The sequence below is a fragment of the Drosophila navojoa genome, chromosome X (assembly GCF_054131105.1).
Source record: "Drosophila navojoa isolate 15081-1374.11 chromosome X, UAZ_NAV_1.0, whole genome shotgun sequence".
NCBI classification, from domain to species: Eukaryota; Metazoa; Arthropoda; class Insecta; order Diptera; family Drosophilidae; genus Drosophila; species Drosophila navojoa.
In genome coordinates, this window is record NC_142895.1 from 12122723 (window position 1) to 12136639 (window position 13917).

At 43.1% G+C, this 13917-nt stretch overlaps 3 protein-coding genes across 3 annotated transcripts; all 3 read right to left on the reverse strand.

Moving 5' to 3' along the window:
* Positions 1–577: 577 nt before the first annotated feature.
* On the reverse strand, positions 578–1791 carry LOC108656984 (diphthine methyltransferase). The gene has a single exon (XM_018109421.3). The coding sequence runs from the start codon at positions 1754–1756 to the stop codon at positions 626–628; it is 1131 nt and encodes a 376-aa protein (XP_017964910.1). The 5' UTR covers positions 1757–1791; the 3' UTR covers positions 578–625.
* Positions 1792–2194: 403 nt separating this feature from the next.
* On the reverse strand, positions 2195–7962 carry LOC108657049 (uncharacterized). Its single transcript, XM_030387491.2, has 2 exons — positions 6182–7962; positions 2195–4673 (listed from the first exon to the last, which is right to left on the reverse strand). Exons 1-2 carry the CDS (start codon positions 7826–7828, stop codon positions 3048–3050), a joined length of 3273 nt encoding a protein of 1090 aa, XP_030243351.1. The 5' UTR covers positions 7829–7962; the 3' UTR covers positions 2195–3047.
* A 545-nt stretch (positions 7963–8507) lies between these two features.
* Positions 8508–13557, reverse strand: LOC108657057 (uncharacterized). Its single transcript, XM_089264705.1, has 2 exons — positions 8752–13557; positions 8508–8647 (listed from the first exon to the last, which is right to left on the reverse strand). The coding sequence occupies exon 1, from the start codon at positions 13119–13121 to the stop codon at positions 12084–12086; it is 1038 nt and encodes a 345-aa protein (XP_089120831.1). The 5' UTR covers positions 13122–13557; the 3' UTR covers positions 8508–8647; positions 8752–12083.
* Between the last annotated feature and the right edge of the window lie 360 nt (positions 13558–13917).

Here is a 13917-nt window from a genome sequence, read left to right on the forward strand (position 1 = left end):
TATTCATTCAAAGGAAATTGTAAAATAACGTAATAGTCGTAATGGCAAGTAGGATATGCGATTATTGACATTTTGTTGACAAATAAATCAAATGTCACTATTATTATCTTGCCTAGTTACTTACTCTGACATTTCACTAAACTGTTCTTATAAAAAATTAACCAAAGTCGTAAAAATAATAGCGAATGAAGTTCGCCAAGTTCGCCAAGTAACATTTAAGTAAGGATATAAAGTCATTTTAAGTTGTTTCACTAAAAATTTTAAAACAAAATAAAAAAATACCATACATATATATTAAAATTAAATTAAACATATTTATCATCGCATTCTGTGCAGAGGATGCCATCGAATAATCGTCGATAGTTTTTGTAAGGATAATTTATGTCTTTCGATTAGAAAGTTTCTAAACATTAATTTATGTCTAACGTGCACTAACATACTAACACAATCACAAATAAAATTTGTTTTATTAATATGTGTATGTATGTATAATCACACATAACATTTGGTATAAGGAGTCCCAGTTTCAGGAGTCTTGGAAAACTGACAGTTGATCAGGTTTAATTTAAAACTGTTGATAAATGACTTGTATTTAATCTTTAAATGCATTCATAAATAACATTAATTACGTATCAAATTTGGTGTCAAGTTTGCTTACACACAGTTTATGGTCGTAAAAGGAGCAGGTGGCCATATGCAGGCTGTGAGTGTAGTAATCCGATAATTCAAACTTATCGATATTTGGCGCCCAGTCGGCACCATAACAAATGCTCGAATGCTCCTCATAGCTGCCCAGGAGACTTACCGCCCCTTCCTTCAATTGCACGACACTAAAGTTGGTATACATGCATGCAGTCAGGATTAGATCGGACCGCTGTGGATGAGGCTTGAGCCGCCAAATCCCACCATTTAGATTCAGTTCAGCCAGGCTGCGTTTCATTGCCCGCGTATCGAAGACACGCAACAGCTCATCGTAGCTGCCGGTGAGCAGCTGATGTTCGTTTTGTGGATGGCTGAGCAGACACGTGACACCAGCGCCGTGCGCTCTATTTGTCCAGATGCGCTGCGGCTGCTCCTCGGTGCCGCTGCGCAAGTCGTAGGCATTCAGCAAACAGTCGTCGCCGCCGCTATACACACGGTGCGGATTCCAGCGGTCAAAGGCGCATGTCCACGCCTCAAAGCCGTGCGCATGCCAGGAGCAGACCTTACACAATTGATGCTTTGCCGTATACTGCAGCTGATGGACATTGCCCAGCGAATCGGAGATAAGCAGTTGCAAGGCACTAGCCCCATCAGCATCTGCATCCGCACGTTGCCAATCGAGGGAGAGTGCCAGTGCCTTTGGCGCATTCAGCGTCGATTCTTCGAGGGCCAACTTGGCCCGTGACTGCAGTCGCTTCTCTGCGTGTAACAGCTCGTAGATCTCCACCTCACCCAGGGCATTCACTGTGGCCAGCAGCGGACCAGTGTCACAGCTCCAAGCTGGCAGCCACTTCATGTCCAATATGGCCGCCGTTTCGATGCACTGCAGCCGTTCCAGCGCGTCATTTCCTCTGTCGAAGGTAAACAAATAGATTCGACCCTTGCGTGGCCGTTGGCCCTCAGCTGCAGCTGGTGCTGTGCTGTTTTGCTCGGCCTCCACCAGCTGATAGGTGCCGCAAGCAAAGTATTTGTTATGTGTCTCATCCTGTGTACACCATTCCACCGAATCAGCCGAATATTCGGTGTCCACGTTGTGCAGTGTCGTAAACTGCATGGCTGCCAAAATAAAAACAAAAGGAAAAACGCACTCTGGTCACACTGCAGCACAGCGATTGACTTAAGTTGTTATCGATAGGCGCCATGTTCTTATTGCTCTTATTAGATTTATTTTGTTTTCCGCTACTTTAGAAAATTAATACGTACTTTCTACTTAGTGCTCGTTTCATGTTATGGGCTACAAATCATTATGAATTATTTAGGCTTAGTTGTTCACTTTGTTTGCTTATTACATTACATACAAAAAAATGGGATTAGGCGGCCATTCAACAAAGACCGTTACACTTTCAAAAATGTTTACACTTTCTAAGACCTATTTTATATGCAAATACATGGATTTCTCATGAGTTTTTTTTTTTTTTTTTCGTTTGTGTAGGTTTCTTATTTTTCCTTTTTAGCTGCATAATTATATATATATGTATAGTTAGAGTGCACGTGTGTGTGATTGTTGTTGTTTTGTTTGTTTGTTTTATTTGTGTGTCGGTGCGTTTCGTTACATTTTCCATCTAATCTTTTTTTCTCATCTCACACACGATATTGATGCTTTGTGTTTTTGGTTAGCCATGGACATATCTGATGGCATCTCTAATTGCTTTATACATATTAAGATGTATGTACAATGCACTTATTGCACTCTCGCTTCTCTCTTACACTTTTTCTCTCTGTTTCTCTCTAAAAGCTATTGCACTAACGTATCCTTAAGCTACGAATGTAAGTTTAAACATTTAAAATTTCATTCCAAAAAAGTTACAAATTGTATATATATGCATATATATGTATATATATATAGTTAGTTGTGTATATATATGTTTGTGTGTGGGTGTGGGTGTGTTAGTTTAGCATTTAAATATAGAACGCGCGCCTTAAGGATATCCTTTGTTTCTCTTGTTCGCTATCTGTTTCTTTCGTTCGGTTTCACTTTGTACAAACGCGTTCAACAATACATACGAAGTATATGTTATATATACGTGTTTATATATATATATATAGCTACAAGAAATGTGCGGGTGTGTATGTGAAGGGTGGGGGAGAGGCTTGGTTAGAGGGGTGGGGGCATGGCTGACCAGATGACATATTTGTGTGTATATGTGTGTGTTCGTTGTCAACAACAATTTCTGCACGCTGCAGCGCCAACAATAGCCGAAATTATAGCTAGATTTATATATAAAATTATATATATAGCTGACATACATACATACATACATACATAGATAACTACACCACATATATATATATATAAATATACATATCTAGCACTTGGTCAGCTCATTTTGGCGCTTTCGCGATACTCATTTGGTTTTCATAACAATTATTGGTTCGAGTATCTTTAGCATATCATTATTCTCAGGCGCGCCCGCTCCGTTGCCTCCTGCTCCGCCGGCAGCGCTGCTCGCACTGGTCGCCGTTGCCGCCTGCAGCTTGCTGTAGCTCTGCTGATGCTGATTGAGGCTGACCAGACGCTGCTGCTGCTGCTGCTGCTGTTGCTGATTGATGACGATTGCCTCGTGATGTGGCTGCTGCAGGAGGCTGCCCGTCATCTGATGTAGCTCGTGTTGCTGCTGCTGTTGTTGCTGTTGCTGCTGTTGTTGTTGCTGCTGCTGCTGTTGCTGCTGCAATTGTTGAAGCTGCTTGTCCTGATCATCGGCATCGCCATCATCCATCTGCGAGTCCGATTTCAGCACAAAGCTATCTCCGCCATCTGTATCGTTGTCGTACATCTGCTCCGCCGTATCATCCTCCGTCTTGCCATGGAACTCGGCGCTGGCGCTGCTGCTGGTGCGCGGCGTATGGCTGCGCATGCGCCGTAGTCGAGCATATTCCGCCTGCTTGGACAGCCGCTCCTTGCGCTCCTCATTGTTCTCGGTCGCACGGATCTGGGCACGCTTGAGGCGCGCCCGTTCGCTCAGCTTCTGCAGGCGCACCGCCCGTTGCTCGGGCGATTCATTCGCACGCACCGCACGCTGATGCGCCGCCATTTTGTCCAGCCGAATGCGCTTCTCCTCCTCCGTCTCGTATTTGTTGGCGCCGCTGCGTCGCGGCGTGGCAGAGCCATCCCCATCTGCCGTGGAATGTGCATGATGTAAATGATGATGGCTTTGATGCAACGGCGGACGTCCGCGTCGTCCGCTTCCAATGCCCGAGCCCAAATGCGGTGCGGAGAGCATCTGATTCAACTCCTGCTCCAGCAGCGTGTTCGCCTTCAGATGATCCTCGCTGGTCAACAGGCTAATCTTACGTGGACGACCTCGACCCATTTTTGGGAATTCGTGCAGCAGTTGCTGTTGCTGCTGCTGCTGCTGCTGTTGTTGCTGCTGCTGTTGCTGTTGTTGTTGCTGCTGCTGTTGTTGCTGCTGCTGCTGCTGTTGCTGCTGCGGATCCTGCTGCTGCTGCTGCTGGCCCAGTCCGGTGACAGTTAGCGTAGGATTCGCACCGGTGGGCGTCGTCAGTATATTGTATTGTCCCGGCGCCGTTGGACTGCTCCCGCCGCTGGCATTGGCGAAATGCACAGGTGTAAACGGCGGCGGCACCGTATTCGGCCCGATGCCCAGCTGGAAGCCATTCGGATACATAGGATAGTAAGCAGTGGCACTGGCTGCCGCCGATCCATTGGCCGCACCGGCCGCACCACCTCCGCCGCCCGCCACCGTCACAGTGCCGCTGGCGCCGCTGCTATTGGCCGTCGCTGGAAATGTGGCCAAATAGGGCAGCTGATTGTAGAGCTGGGTTCCGGTTGTGGTTGAGGTCGTTGCTGCCGCTGCTGCTGCGGCGGCTGCGGCTGCAGCGGCCGCTGCTGAGCCAGGTTTGAGCACCTTCTGCTGCTGCTGCTGCTGCTGCTGCTCGGCGGCGGCCACAATCACCTTGGCCTCGTTCTGACCCAGTGTAACAGACCCGCTGTTATCGTTCGCCTCGCCAGACTGCAACAGAAATGTTTATCGGTTTTTCAGGTTATGTGCGGCAAGTGAGGTTATGTTGAAGATGTGCTCTAAAGACAAAAAAAAAACTGTTTTCTCTCCCTCTCTCACTTCCCTATGATATTCTTCCTCTATCTCTCTCTCTCTATATCTAGTTATATAAAGTCATACAATCATTAGTTCAAATGAATTTCTTGCTCCTGACAAACATTTTCAATAAGTATCCATTTTTAAGGTTATGTGAAACCATCTTTACGACTTAGAAGGACCATATCTACAGTTGTATATCTCCATTTAACATTTTAGTGTGAGGGAAACTGCTAGACAAACATTCAAACAGACAGAGGTAAAGAAAATAGTATCTAGTTTTTTTTTTTCTAGTTTTCTTTCCGGAATGAATTGCAGACACATATGGCATACATTTTGTGAACAATATACAGATTTGAGCTTTAATCGGCTTTTGGAGTTTTTTGTTTTTCGTTTCTTGTTTTTATATACAAAAGAATTTGATATATATACATTATAGTTAAATATTGTATAGAGTTTAAGTTTTACTTCTTCCATTCCATATCTGTTATGTACAGTAAAAGCTCCAATAACGAACTCGCATATAAAAACTACAATAATACTCCCTGTTTCAATATGTTATAAAAGGAATTTAAAAAGAAATAAATTTTTTTTTTTTTTTTTTTGCTCCAATATGTTGTTTAAAAAAATCTATATATACAAAATATTAAACCCTTTTACGCTGTACAATCAATGTATATTCCGATCGTAGCTATTTATCTTCAATTGAATTCAAGGCAAAAAAAAAGTCTAATATTTCAAAACATGAAAGACGCACATAAAATTTGGACTCTGTCCTAACAACAACAAAAAATTAATAAATAAACTACGGCAAATACATATATGAAAGCTTGCAGAAATATACATGTAAATATTTTTGCCTGAAAGTTTTAGGCGAACAGAGCTCCACATTTTTTCCTGCCTCATTGTTTCTCTTCTCTTTTGTGTTACTAAGTGAAACCAAATGCAATGAAACATGAATACTAAGGCAAGTAGTGGAGCATTACTAAGGAAGCTCAAAAGAGCTCTGTTCTAAACTCTTTTGTTTTACTAGGTGAAACAAAATGGAATGGAACACAGGTGCGACAACATTGAAAACAGCTCATGACTGCAGTTAGTTCTACTGTCTTTCCATTTGCTGTTGCAAACTCTATTGTGTTACTAAGTGAAAAATAAGTAAAATGTAAGTGAAAAATAAGAAAAAAAAACTTCTCAGGTTCTATTCATAATAAAAGGCTCGAAAGTTTGGCTTGAACTTCAACCTCTCTCAGACAATAATAACGTTCGCCTCCCTCTCGATCTCATTGTGTTCTTGTGCTTCTGCAGCTGTTTGTTTGTTCTTCTTGTTCTTTGTTCTTATTCATTTTCTTGATGTTGCTGTTGTTGTTGTTCTTGTTGTTGTTTAGTTCCCGCCGCCCTGGCACTGCCTACGGCTGCATACGCACCTGAAGTTCCACCATATTGGCGTATTTCTGCTTATAGAACTCGAGCTGATTGGCAATGCTAAAGTGCGGAACATGCGCCTGCAGCAATTTACCGGTTTTGCCCGGCTCCTCGCCATAGATCTGTTGGACAAAGATGCTTCCCGCCTCGGCGGCTCCACTGCCACCAGCAACGCCATCGATCAGCTGCTGGGCGCCGAGCGAATAGCGCGGCTGCTGCTGCTGCTGCAGTTGCTGTTGCTGCTGTTGTTGCTGCTGCTGCTGCTGCTGCTGATGCTGTTGCGGCTCCTGTTTCAGCTGCATCGTCGGTCGCGCTATAAACATATTCTGGCCCATATACTCGATGGCCTGATGCTGCTGATAGGCCGAGGCCGGTGCAGCTGTCACCAGATGCTGATCGTCGGCGGTAACAGTTGCTGCTGCCGCTGTTGTGGTGTTGCTGCTGCTGCTGCTTGTAGTGGTGGCATTGTTGGCAGGCGCTGATGAGACGTTTGCCTGATTTAAATTAATATTATGCTCATTATTACAATTGGCTGATTGGCCAGCTACGTTTGCAGCGGCGGCGGCGGCGGCAGCAGCGGCAGTTGCCACTGCTAGCACCTGCTGCTGCTGTTGATGTTGCTGCTGCTGCTGTTGCTGCTGCTGCTGCTGAACGGTCAGTGTATTGGAATTGGTCGAATTGGTCGATGAAGACGACGACGAATTCTGTACATGCACCTGCACCTGTTTGTATATCTTTTTCTTTTCTCTGACCTTTTTCGCATAGTCGTTCAGCTTTCTCAGTCTTTCCTTCCGCTCCTCCGCCGACTCGCTGGCAATGCGCTGCCTGGCCCGGGCGGCCATCTCAGCCAGCCGTACCTTGCGCTGATCGGCCGTCTCACTGGCCCGATACATGCGCATCCGTTCGGCCAGCTTGGCCAGACGTTTGGATCGCTGATCCGGCGATTCCATGGCCCGTCGCAATCGCTGCCGGGCCGCATTGCGCACCAGTCGCATCGCCCGCTCCAAATCTGATTCATTCTGTCGCCTTTGGCGATTCGCTTCGGCGTTACGCATCAAACGTTTTCGATATTCTTCTTCACTTTCACGCTGACGTCTCTCGCGCATCCTCTCAGCATTGCGGGCCAACCGCCGTTGTCTCGCCTCTGGACTCTCGTTCCAGCGCTGCTGATGTTGATGATGATGGTGTGGTTGTTGCTGCTGCTGTTGTTGTTGTTGCTGTTGGGGCTGCTGTTGCTGTTGTTGCGTATTGCTGTTGCTGACCGAGGAGGTGGGTCCCAGGGGTGTGGGTGGCGGCTGTTGCTTGAGCGAGAGCGGCTGTGTGTAAGCGGGTAATGTTATTTGCAATTGTTGCTGATGAAATTGTTGCTGCTGCAGATGATGCTGTTGCTGTTGCTGCTGTTGCTGAAACTGTTGTTGCTGCTGCTGCTGCTGTTGCTGTTGCTGCTGTTGCTGGTGCTGCTGCAATTGCAATTGTTGTTGCTGATGTGTCGATAGGGGTACCAACAGCGCTGACGGATGCTCGATAAGAAGGCGCGCATTTGGGCCATTTATTGCCAAAAGTGTTGCGTACTGTTGCTGCTGTTGCTGCTGCTGCTGGTGATGGTCAAGTGTTGGTTCGATCTTTATCCCATTGGGATCTGGTTCCATTATTTGGCAAAGCCTGAACAACAATCGAAATTGTCGTCAAATAATTTTCGCTGCTGCTGCTGTTGCTGTTACTTGTGCTACGATCGATTAATGCAATGCCTCCTTTCCAGTCTGTTTTCCAGTCAATAAACAGCGATGATGCTTGTGTCCCCGTCCTTTTGCTGATATCGATAACTGTTGCTACGATTGCTATTGCTATTCTTGCTGTTGTTCTTGTTCTTGTTTTTGTTGTTGGTCGGGCGACAATAACGCTGGCGTTTTGATCGCCGCATTTAACAGCCGTTCTCGTTTTGCTTGCGTTTGCGTTTGCTTTTGCGCTTGCCTTGCTTCTTGTTTCTCGTTATTCGCTTTTGTTTTGTTTGCTGCTTCGCAGTTGGGGTTTTTGTTATATAAAGAGATTGAACCAGAATTATCGTTATCGTAAATCGCTATCGCTCTATACGCACGCACACATGTGTGTGCCAGTATCAGTATCTGTATGTGTGTATCTCTCTATATTGCTTTTTCTTTTGCTTCTTTTTTTATTATTATTATTTTGTGCGTTTTCGTTTTAACAACTTTTGGCTGCTGCTGATGATATTCGCTCTCTCACTCTCTCTGTCGTACTCTCGGTTTTCTTTACCGTCGCTCTCTCTCAATCGGTGTGAATGTTATTTCGGCTTGTATTTTGCGCATCACCTTTTTCTTTTCCTTTTTTATTGTACTTTTTTTTTTTTTTTTGCTTGTCAATCAATTTGCAATATGCTTCTAAATGTTGACCGCTGCCGTTGACGCTGCCTCAGCTATTTTTCCTGGCTGCCAGCTCTTCCTCTTATTCCTCTGCACATGCAAAAATGTCGGATGAGCGAGTAGGGGGAGAAAAGAAATGAAAACAACAAATATATTCATACAGATGGCAACAACAAATGGCATTCAAAACGTACGATTTGGTTTGTGTCTCAGCTAAATGAAATTGCGCACCTTTCACTGCGGTTCTCGCCTAGACGCAACTATTCGTGAATTTTTCTCTTTTTCGTCTTATTTGTATTCAATGTTATTGTGCAAAAATGCCGTTGCGTGTTTGCGAATCGCTTTATTTTCGTTTTAGATCAGTTGACTGTATTTTTGTCTTCCTTTTCTTTCTTTTTTTGGTGGCTACTTTTGGTGCGTGCGCACGTTTCTTCTTCTTGCTTGATAGTAAATGACAATTGGCGCCGCCACCGCTGCCGCTGGGCCGTTCCAATGACCATACGACTGACTGACTTCCAGTGCTTTCCAATCGATTTTTCACATGATTATACGCGCACACACACAGCCCCATACACACATTGGCTGCTTGGCTGGTTGGCTGGCACGCTCATACAGACACTCGTACTCACTCAAACACACACACGCACACAAAGCTACGGCTACAGCAAACGGCGGTCTCTATACATACATACACACACGTCTGTCTGTCCGTATGCCGCACATACATACATATGTATATTGTCTTTTATAAATATTTTGATGCCTTTTGCCACAATTGTTGCATCAGTTACAATGCATTTCGTATATTTAACACTTTGCCGCTCCAATTTGTCGGCATTTGTGAAACGCACACAGACGCACACGAGTGCACTATAAATATATTTGTATATTTATATATAGATATATATGTATGTATATGCGTGTATATAATTATATTTCGTTTCCCATATTTCGGCTTTGCATTTAACAATTGTTCATTTTTGCCAAATTGTCTATACTTCACTTTTCTTTAATTGTTTTCAGTTTGTTTTCCCGAATGCTTAAAAAAAAACGCGCTAAAATTGTCCGGCAAGTGAAATGCTCCGCCGTTTTCTGTACCAACGCACACAACAACACATTAAAAAATAAATACAACTGGAATGTTGGAAACTGGATGTGTAGGTGTGTGTATGTATACATGTAGCATCAGGCGATAAACGCGCCGCTGTCCAACAGCCCACAAGCAAAAAAACTATCGAACAACATTGCGCGCAATTTCGATAGGCACGAAGGAAAAGTAGCTAAGTGAGCGCGAACACTCAAAACAAATTGTTTCGTAATTTTCCCAACTACAATTAAATTTTAAGGATCGAAATAAAAAATGCGCTTTTCTTTTTAAAAATTGTGATTGCAACTTTATTCAAGTATTCATTTTGTTTTTCGTTTGCTTGGTTTTGAGTGTTGTTGTTGTTGTTTGTTTGTGTTGTACATACAATATTACAATAACATAAAATGTTTGTTTCATAATTTTACATCAAAACAATTTTCTTTTTCTGGGCACCGGTACAGTGGGGGAGTAATTCAAAAGATAGAGCAAAAAATAAACAATTTGAAATTTCGACTAGAACTTAAGTGGTACGTTTCATATATTATATATACATATATGTATACATATACATATATATATATTTGTTTTGTTTTGTTAAATTTATTTTGTTGCCTTTAATTTTGTTTTGTTTATTACTTGCAGCTGGCGGGTTAGGAAGTGGGGCGGGGAGGCGTTCAATGTTACTATAACAATATGCCATATACATATGTATATATATATATATATGTGAAAGTGTATGCGTGTGTGTGCATGCGTGCTTGTGTGTGGTTTTTAAATATCATACATAATCCTGCATGAATTGTTTATGCACATATGGGGGCACACACCCACACACACACACACACATAGACAGAGGGTTACTTTATATTGAATGTTTGGAATTTGTTTTAATTTTCGCTTAGCTGTGCTTTTTTTCCTGTTGGTTTATTGATTGCAAATATGAAACGTGGCAGCTTGCACAAATGATCGCCAGATGGCTCACCTGTTGCAGCTAGTGAAAAACAAAATGCCTATTGAACATGTATGTGGGTGAGTGTGTGTGTAAAATGCAATTAGAAGACAATTTTGGAGACTCACGCTGCGATTTGCCAGCAATGAGTCACCCTGTATGTAAACGTCTATGTGTGTGTGTGCATATGTGAGCTTGTGTGCCTATGTGGGTGTGTGTGTGTGTTCACATGGGGTTGAAGTTAATTTTTGTTGCTTTTTGCATTTCGCTTTTTAGGGTTTGCTGTTGCTGTGCTGCTTCCACACACACTCACACACCACACATATGTTTGTAGTGTGGGAGGTGCATACGTTTACACATGAATGTGTATGTTTGTTTGTTTGTGTTCGTGTGTGTGTGTGTGTGTATCTATATATTATTGTGTTTTGTGTATATATAACTATTTCTATATATATATTTGTATATACATATATATGTACATACATACATGCACAAACTTATGCATGGGTATGTGTTGTATGTAATAATACACACATATACATGTATGCATATACACATATAGATATATATATATTTATAGTAAGAATATAATGCATGCATTATAAAAATACTTTATTTTGTGTTTTGTTTTTTGCTTTTCCATATTCTTTACTTCATTTTGTTTTGTTTGTGTTTTGTTAATGTTAACTTATAAAAAAAAATTCTCACACTTATTTTTGCTGCCAAAAAAGTGCCTCGTTTTTTTCTTTTTTTTAATATTATGGTTTTCTTCTTTTTATATATTTTATTTATATGTATGTATTTAAATGTTATGCGGCTGTTTTTCCTCTTCTGCTCATTTTACTTATTAACTTTTTTTGTTGTTGTTTTTTCTTCTTTTTCTCCTTTTTGTTAAAGTCAATTCTATGTCAATGTTATATGTATGTTATTTCCATTTGTTTTTGTGTATACAATATATATATATACTATATATTATTCATATCTGTTTTTGTTGTTGGTGTATATATTTATATATATGTATATATACATATATATATAATTCTGTTTCCTACATTCTTTGCTCGTGCTGCTCTGCTCACACACACGTACACACACATGCATAACAGCATATACATATGTAGCTATGCATATGTGCTTCTTCTTCTTCTGATTGCTTCTGCTACTGCTTCTTCTTATGCTTTCTTCCGCATGCTGCTGCTACTGCTACTTCTTTTTTTTTTTGTTTTTTGTTTTTTTTTTGGCGTGTGTTTGCTTGCACATTTCTGATTAGATACCATTTGATTAGATTCTGTGTGTGTGTTTTCGTTTGTATTTTTGAATGTGTGTGCACTTTACTTGCTGAAGCCCGCTTCACAAGCTTCCAATGTTGCGCTCTGATTGGAGCAACGCGCCAGGCACATGCATGTGTGTGTGTGTGTCTCTCTGTGTTTGTCTGATTGGGCTCTGTGTGTAGATTTGCTTCTTCTTTTTGTCTTGTTTTGTTTTTTTTTTTAATAGCCCTTAAGGCGATCCTCGAGCGGCGGCTTAATCACCTTGGGCGCACTGGCCCTGGAGACGCGCATCCGTTCAGCTGCCTTGGCCAGGCGCTTCTTGCGCTCGTCATTTGATTCGCTGGCGCGCCGCAAACGCTGACGGGCGGCATTCTTCATCAGTCTTAAGGTTCTTTGTACTTCGTTTTCGTTTTGCCTGCGTACACGATTCGCCTCCGCATTTTTTGCCAAACGCAGGCGATATTCCGCTTCCGACTCCTTCGATCGCTTGTCCCGCATTCTTGCCGCGTTCCGTTCCAGACGCCGTTCCCGTGCCTCAATCGATTCGTTGCTGCGCCGCCGTGCCGCCTTCTGAGCCCGCGACGATTGGTGGCCAAGTGCGACGCCGGTGACAACGAGGCCGGTGGACAAATGCTGATGCAATGGATGCGGCTGCTGTTGTTGCTGCTGCTGTGGATGTTGTTGCTGCTGCTGTTGTGGATGTTGTTGCTGCTGCTGTTGTGGATGTTGTTGTTGCTGCTGCTGCGGATGCTGTTGCGGAGGATGTTGCTGCTGGGCTGTGTGCTGTTGCTGTTGTGTATGCTGCTGGAAGCTGTTGTCAGCGCCGGTGCCGCCGCCGCTGTTGCGGGCGCTGCTGTTGGCGTTGTTGTTGCTGCTGGCCGAATTGTTGTTGCCGTTGGCGGAGTTATTGTTGGCGCCGCTGTTATTGCCACCGTTGTTGTTGTTCCCGCTACTGTTGTTGTTGTTACCACTGGTGTTAACAGCAGCAGCAGCCGCCGCAGCAGCTGCAGCAGCAGCAACACCTGTACTCGCACTCGCCGCAGCAGCGGCCGCAACTGTCGTATAATTATTGTACTCAATTAAGCCTCGATTGCTTGGGTATAAATGATGCATGGGATTCTCATAGCTGAGATATTCCGGCTTTATGAAGAACGAATCGCGTGCCGTCAGCGGCGCCGTCGGCGAGTTGAGGAAGTACAAACGGCTATGATGATCTGTGGTAATGCTGCCTCCGCCGCCACCCACACCCGCGGACATCGGAGAGGGTGTTTAATTGTCGTTGGCAAATGTATATATGTAGATATATTTTTGATGGCGCCCAAAAATTTTTGTGTAATTTCCTCTTCCTCCTCCGCACACGCACTCTCTCGCTTGCTTGCTCCGTCTTTCTCTCTCGCTCTCGCTCTCGCTTGCCGTGTCGCTTAGTTCCGCTCTCTCGCTCCCTTCTCTCCAACACTCTGTTTTGCTAAATTTTCTAATATTAATTTTTTTTTGCGTATTTTTTTCGCGCGCGCAATTTACACACACACACAAGTTGCAAAGACGGCTCGAAAAAACAATGTGGCGAGTAAACAACAAAAGCGACATATAACTAATCAATATGGAAAAAAAGAAACTTCCAAATTCTGATTGGAAGTCACAACTTCCACGATATACACGCACACACCGACGAACACGCATGCACCAAATAATTCGCATGGAAGTGCTGTTTACTCATTTTGGCTCTGTTATGCTCAGCGCTGACTTCCAGTTGTTGGCGTATGTTGCTTTATAAATGTGTTGCGGGGAGTGCGGCTTTGCTCTATTCCAATTGTCAAAAGATAGCCGGCACGGTTGCAAAGCAATATACACACAGGGCTGTAATTATAAAAATGAATCGATAACAAATATTTTCAAAAATATTTATGATAAGTTGGAGAGAATTACACTTTTATATTGATATTTAGCCATATTTTATTATGGAGATTATAATTTAATTAAAGTGCATCATTTATGTATACATCAAGTCATCGTATTTGTTGGGTTTATTAATTTTTTTTAGATATGTATTTAA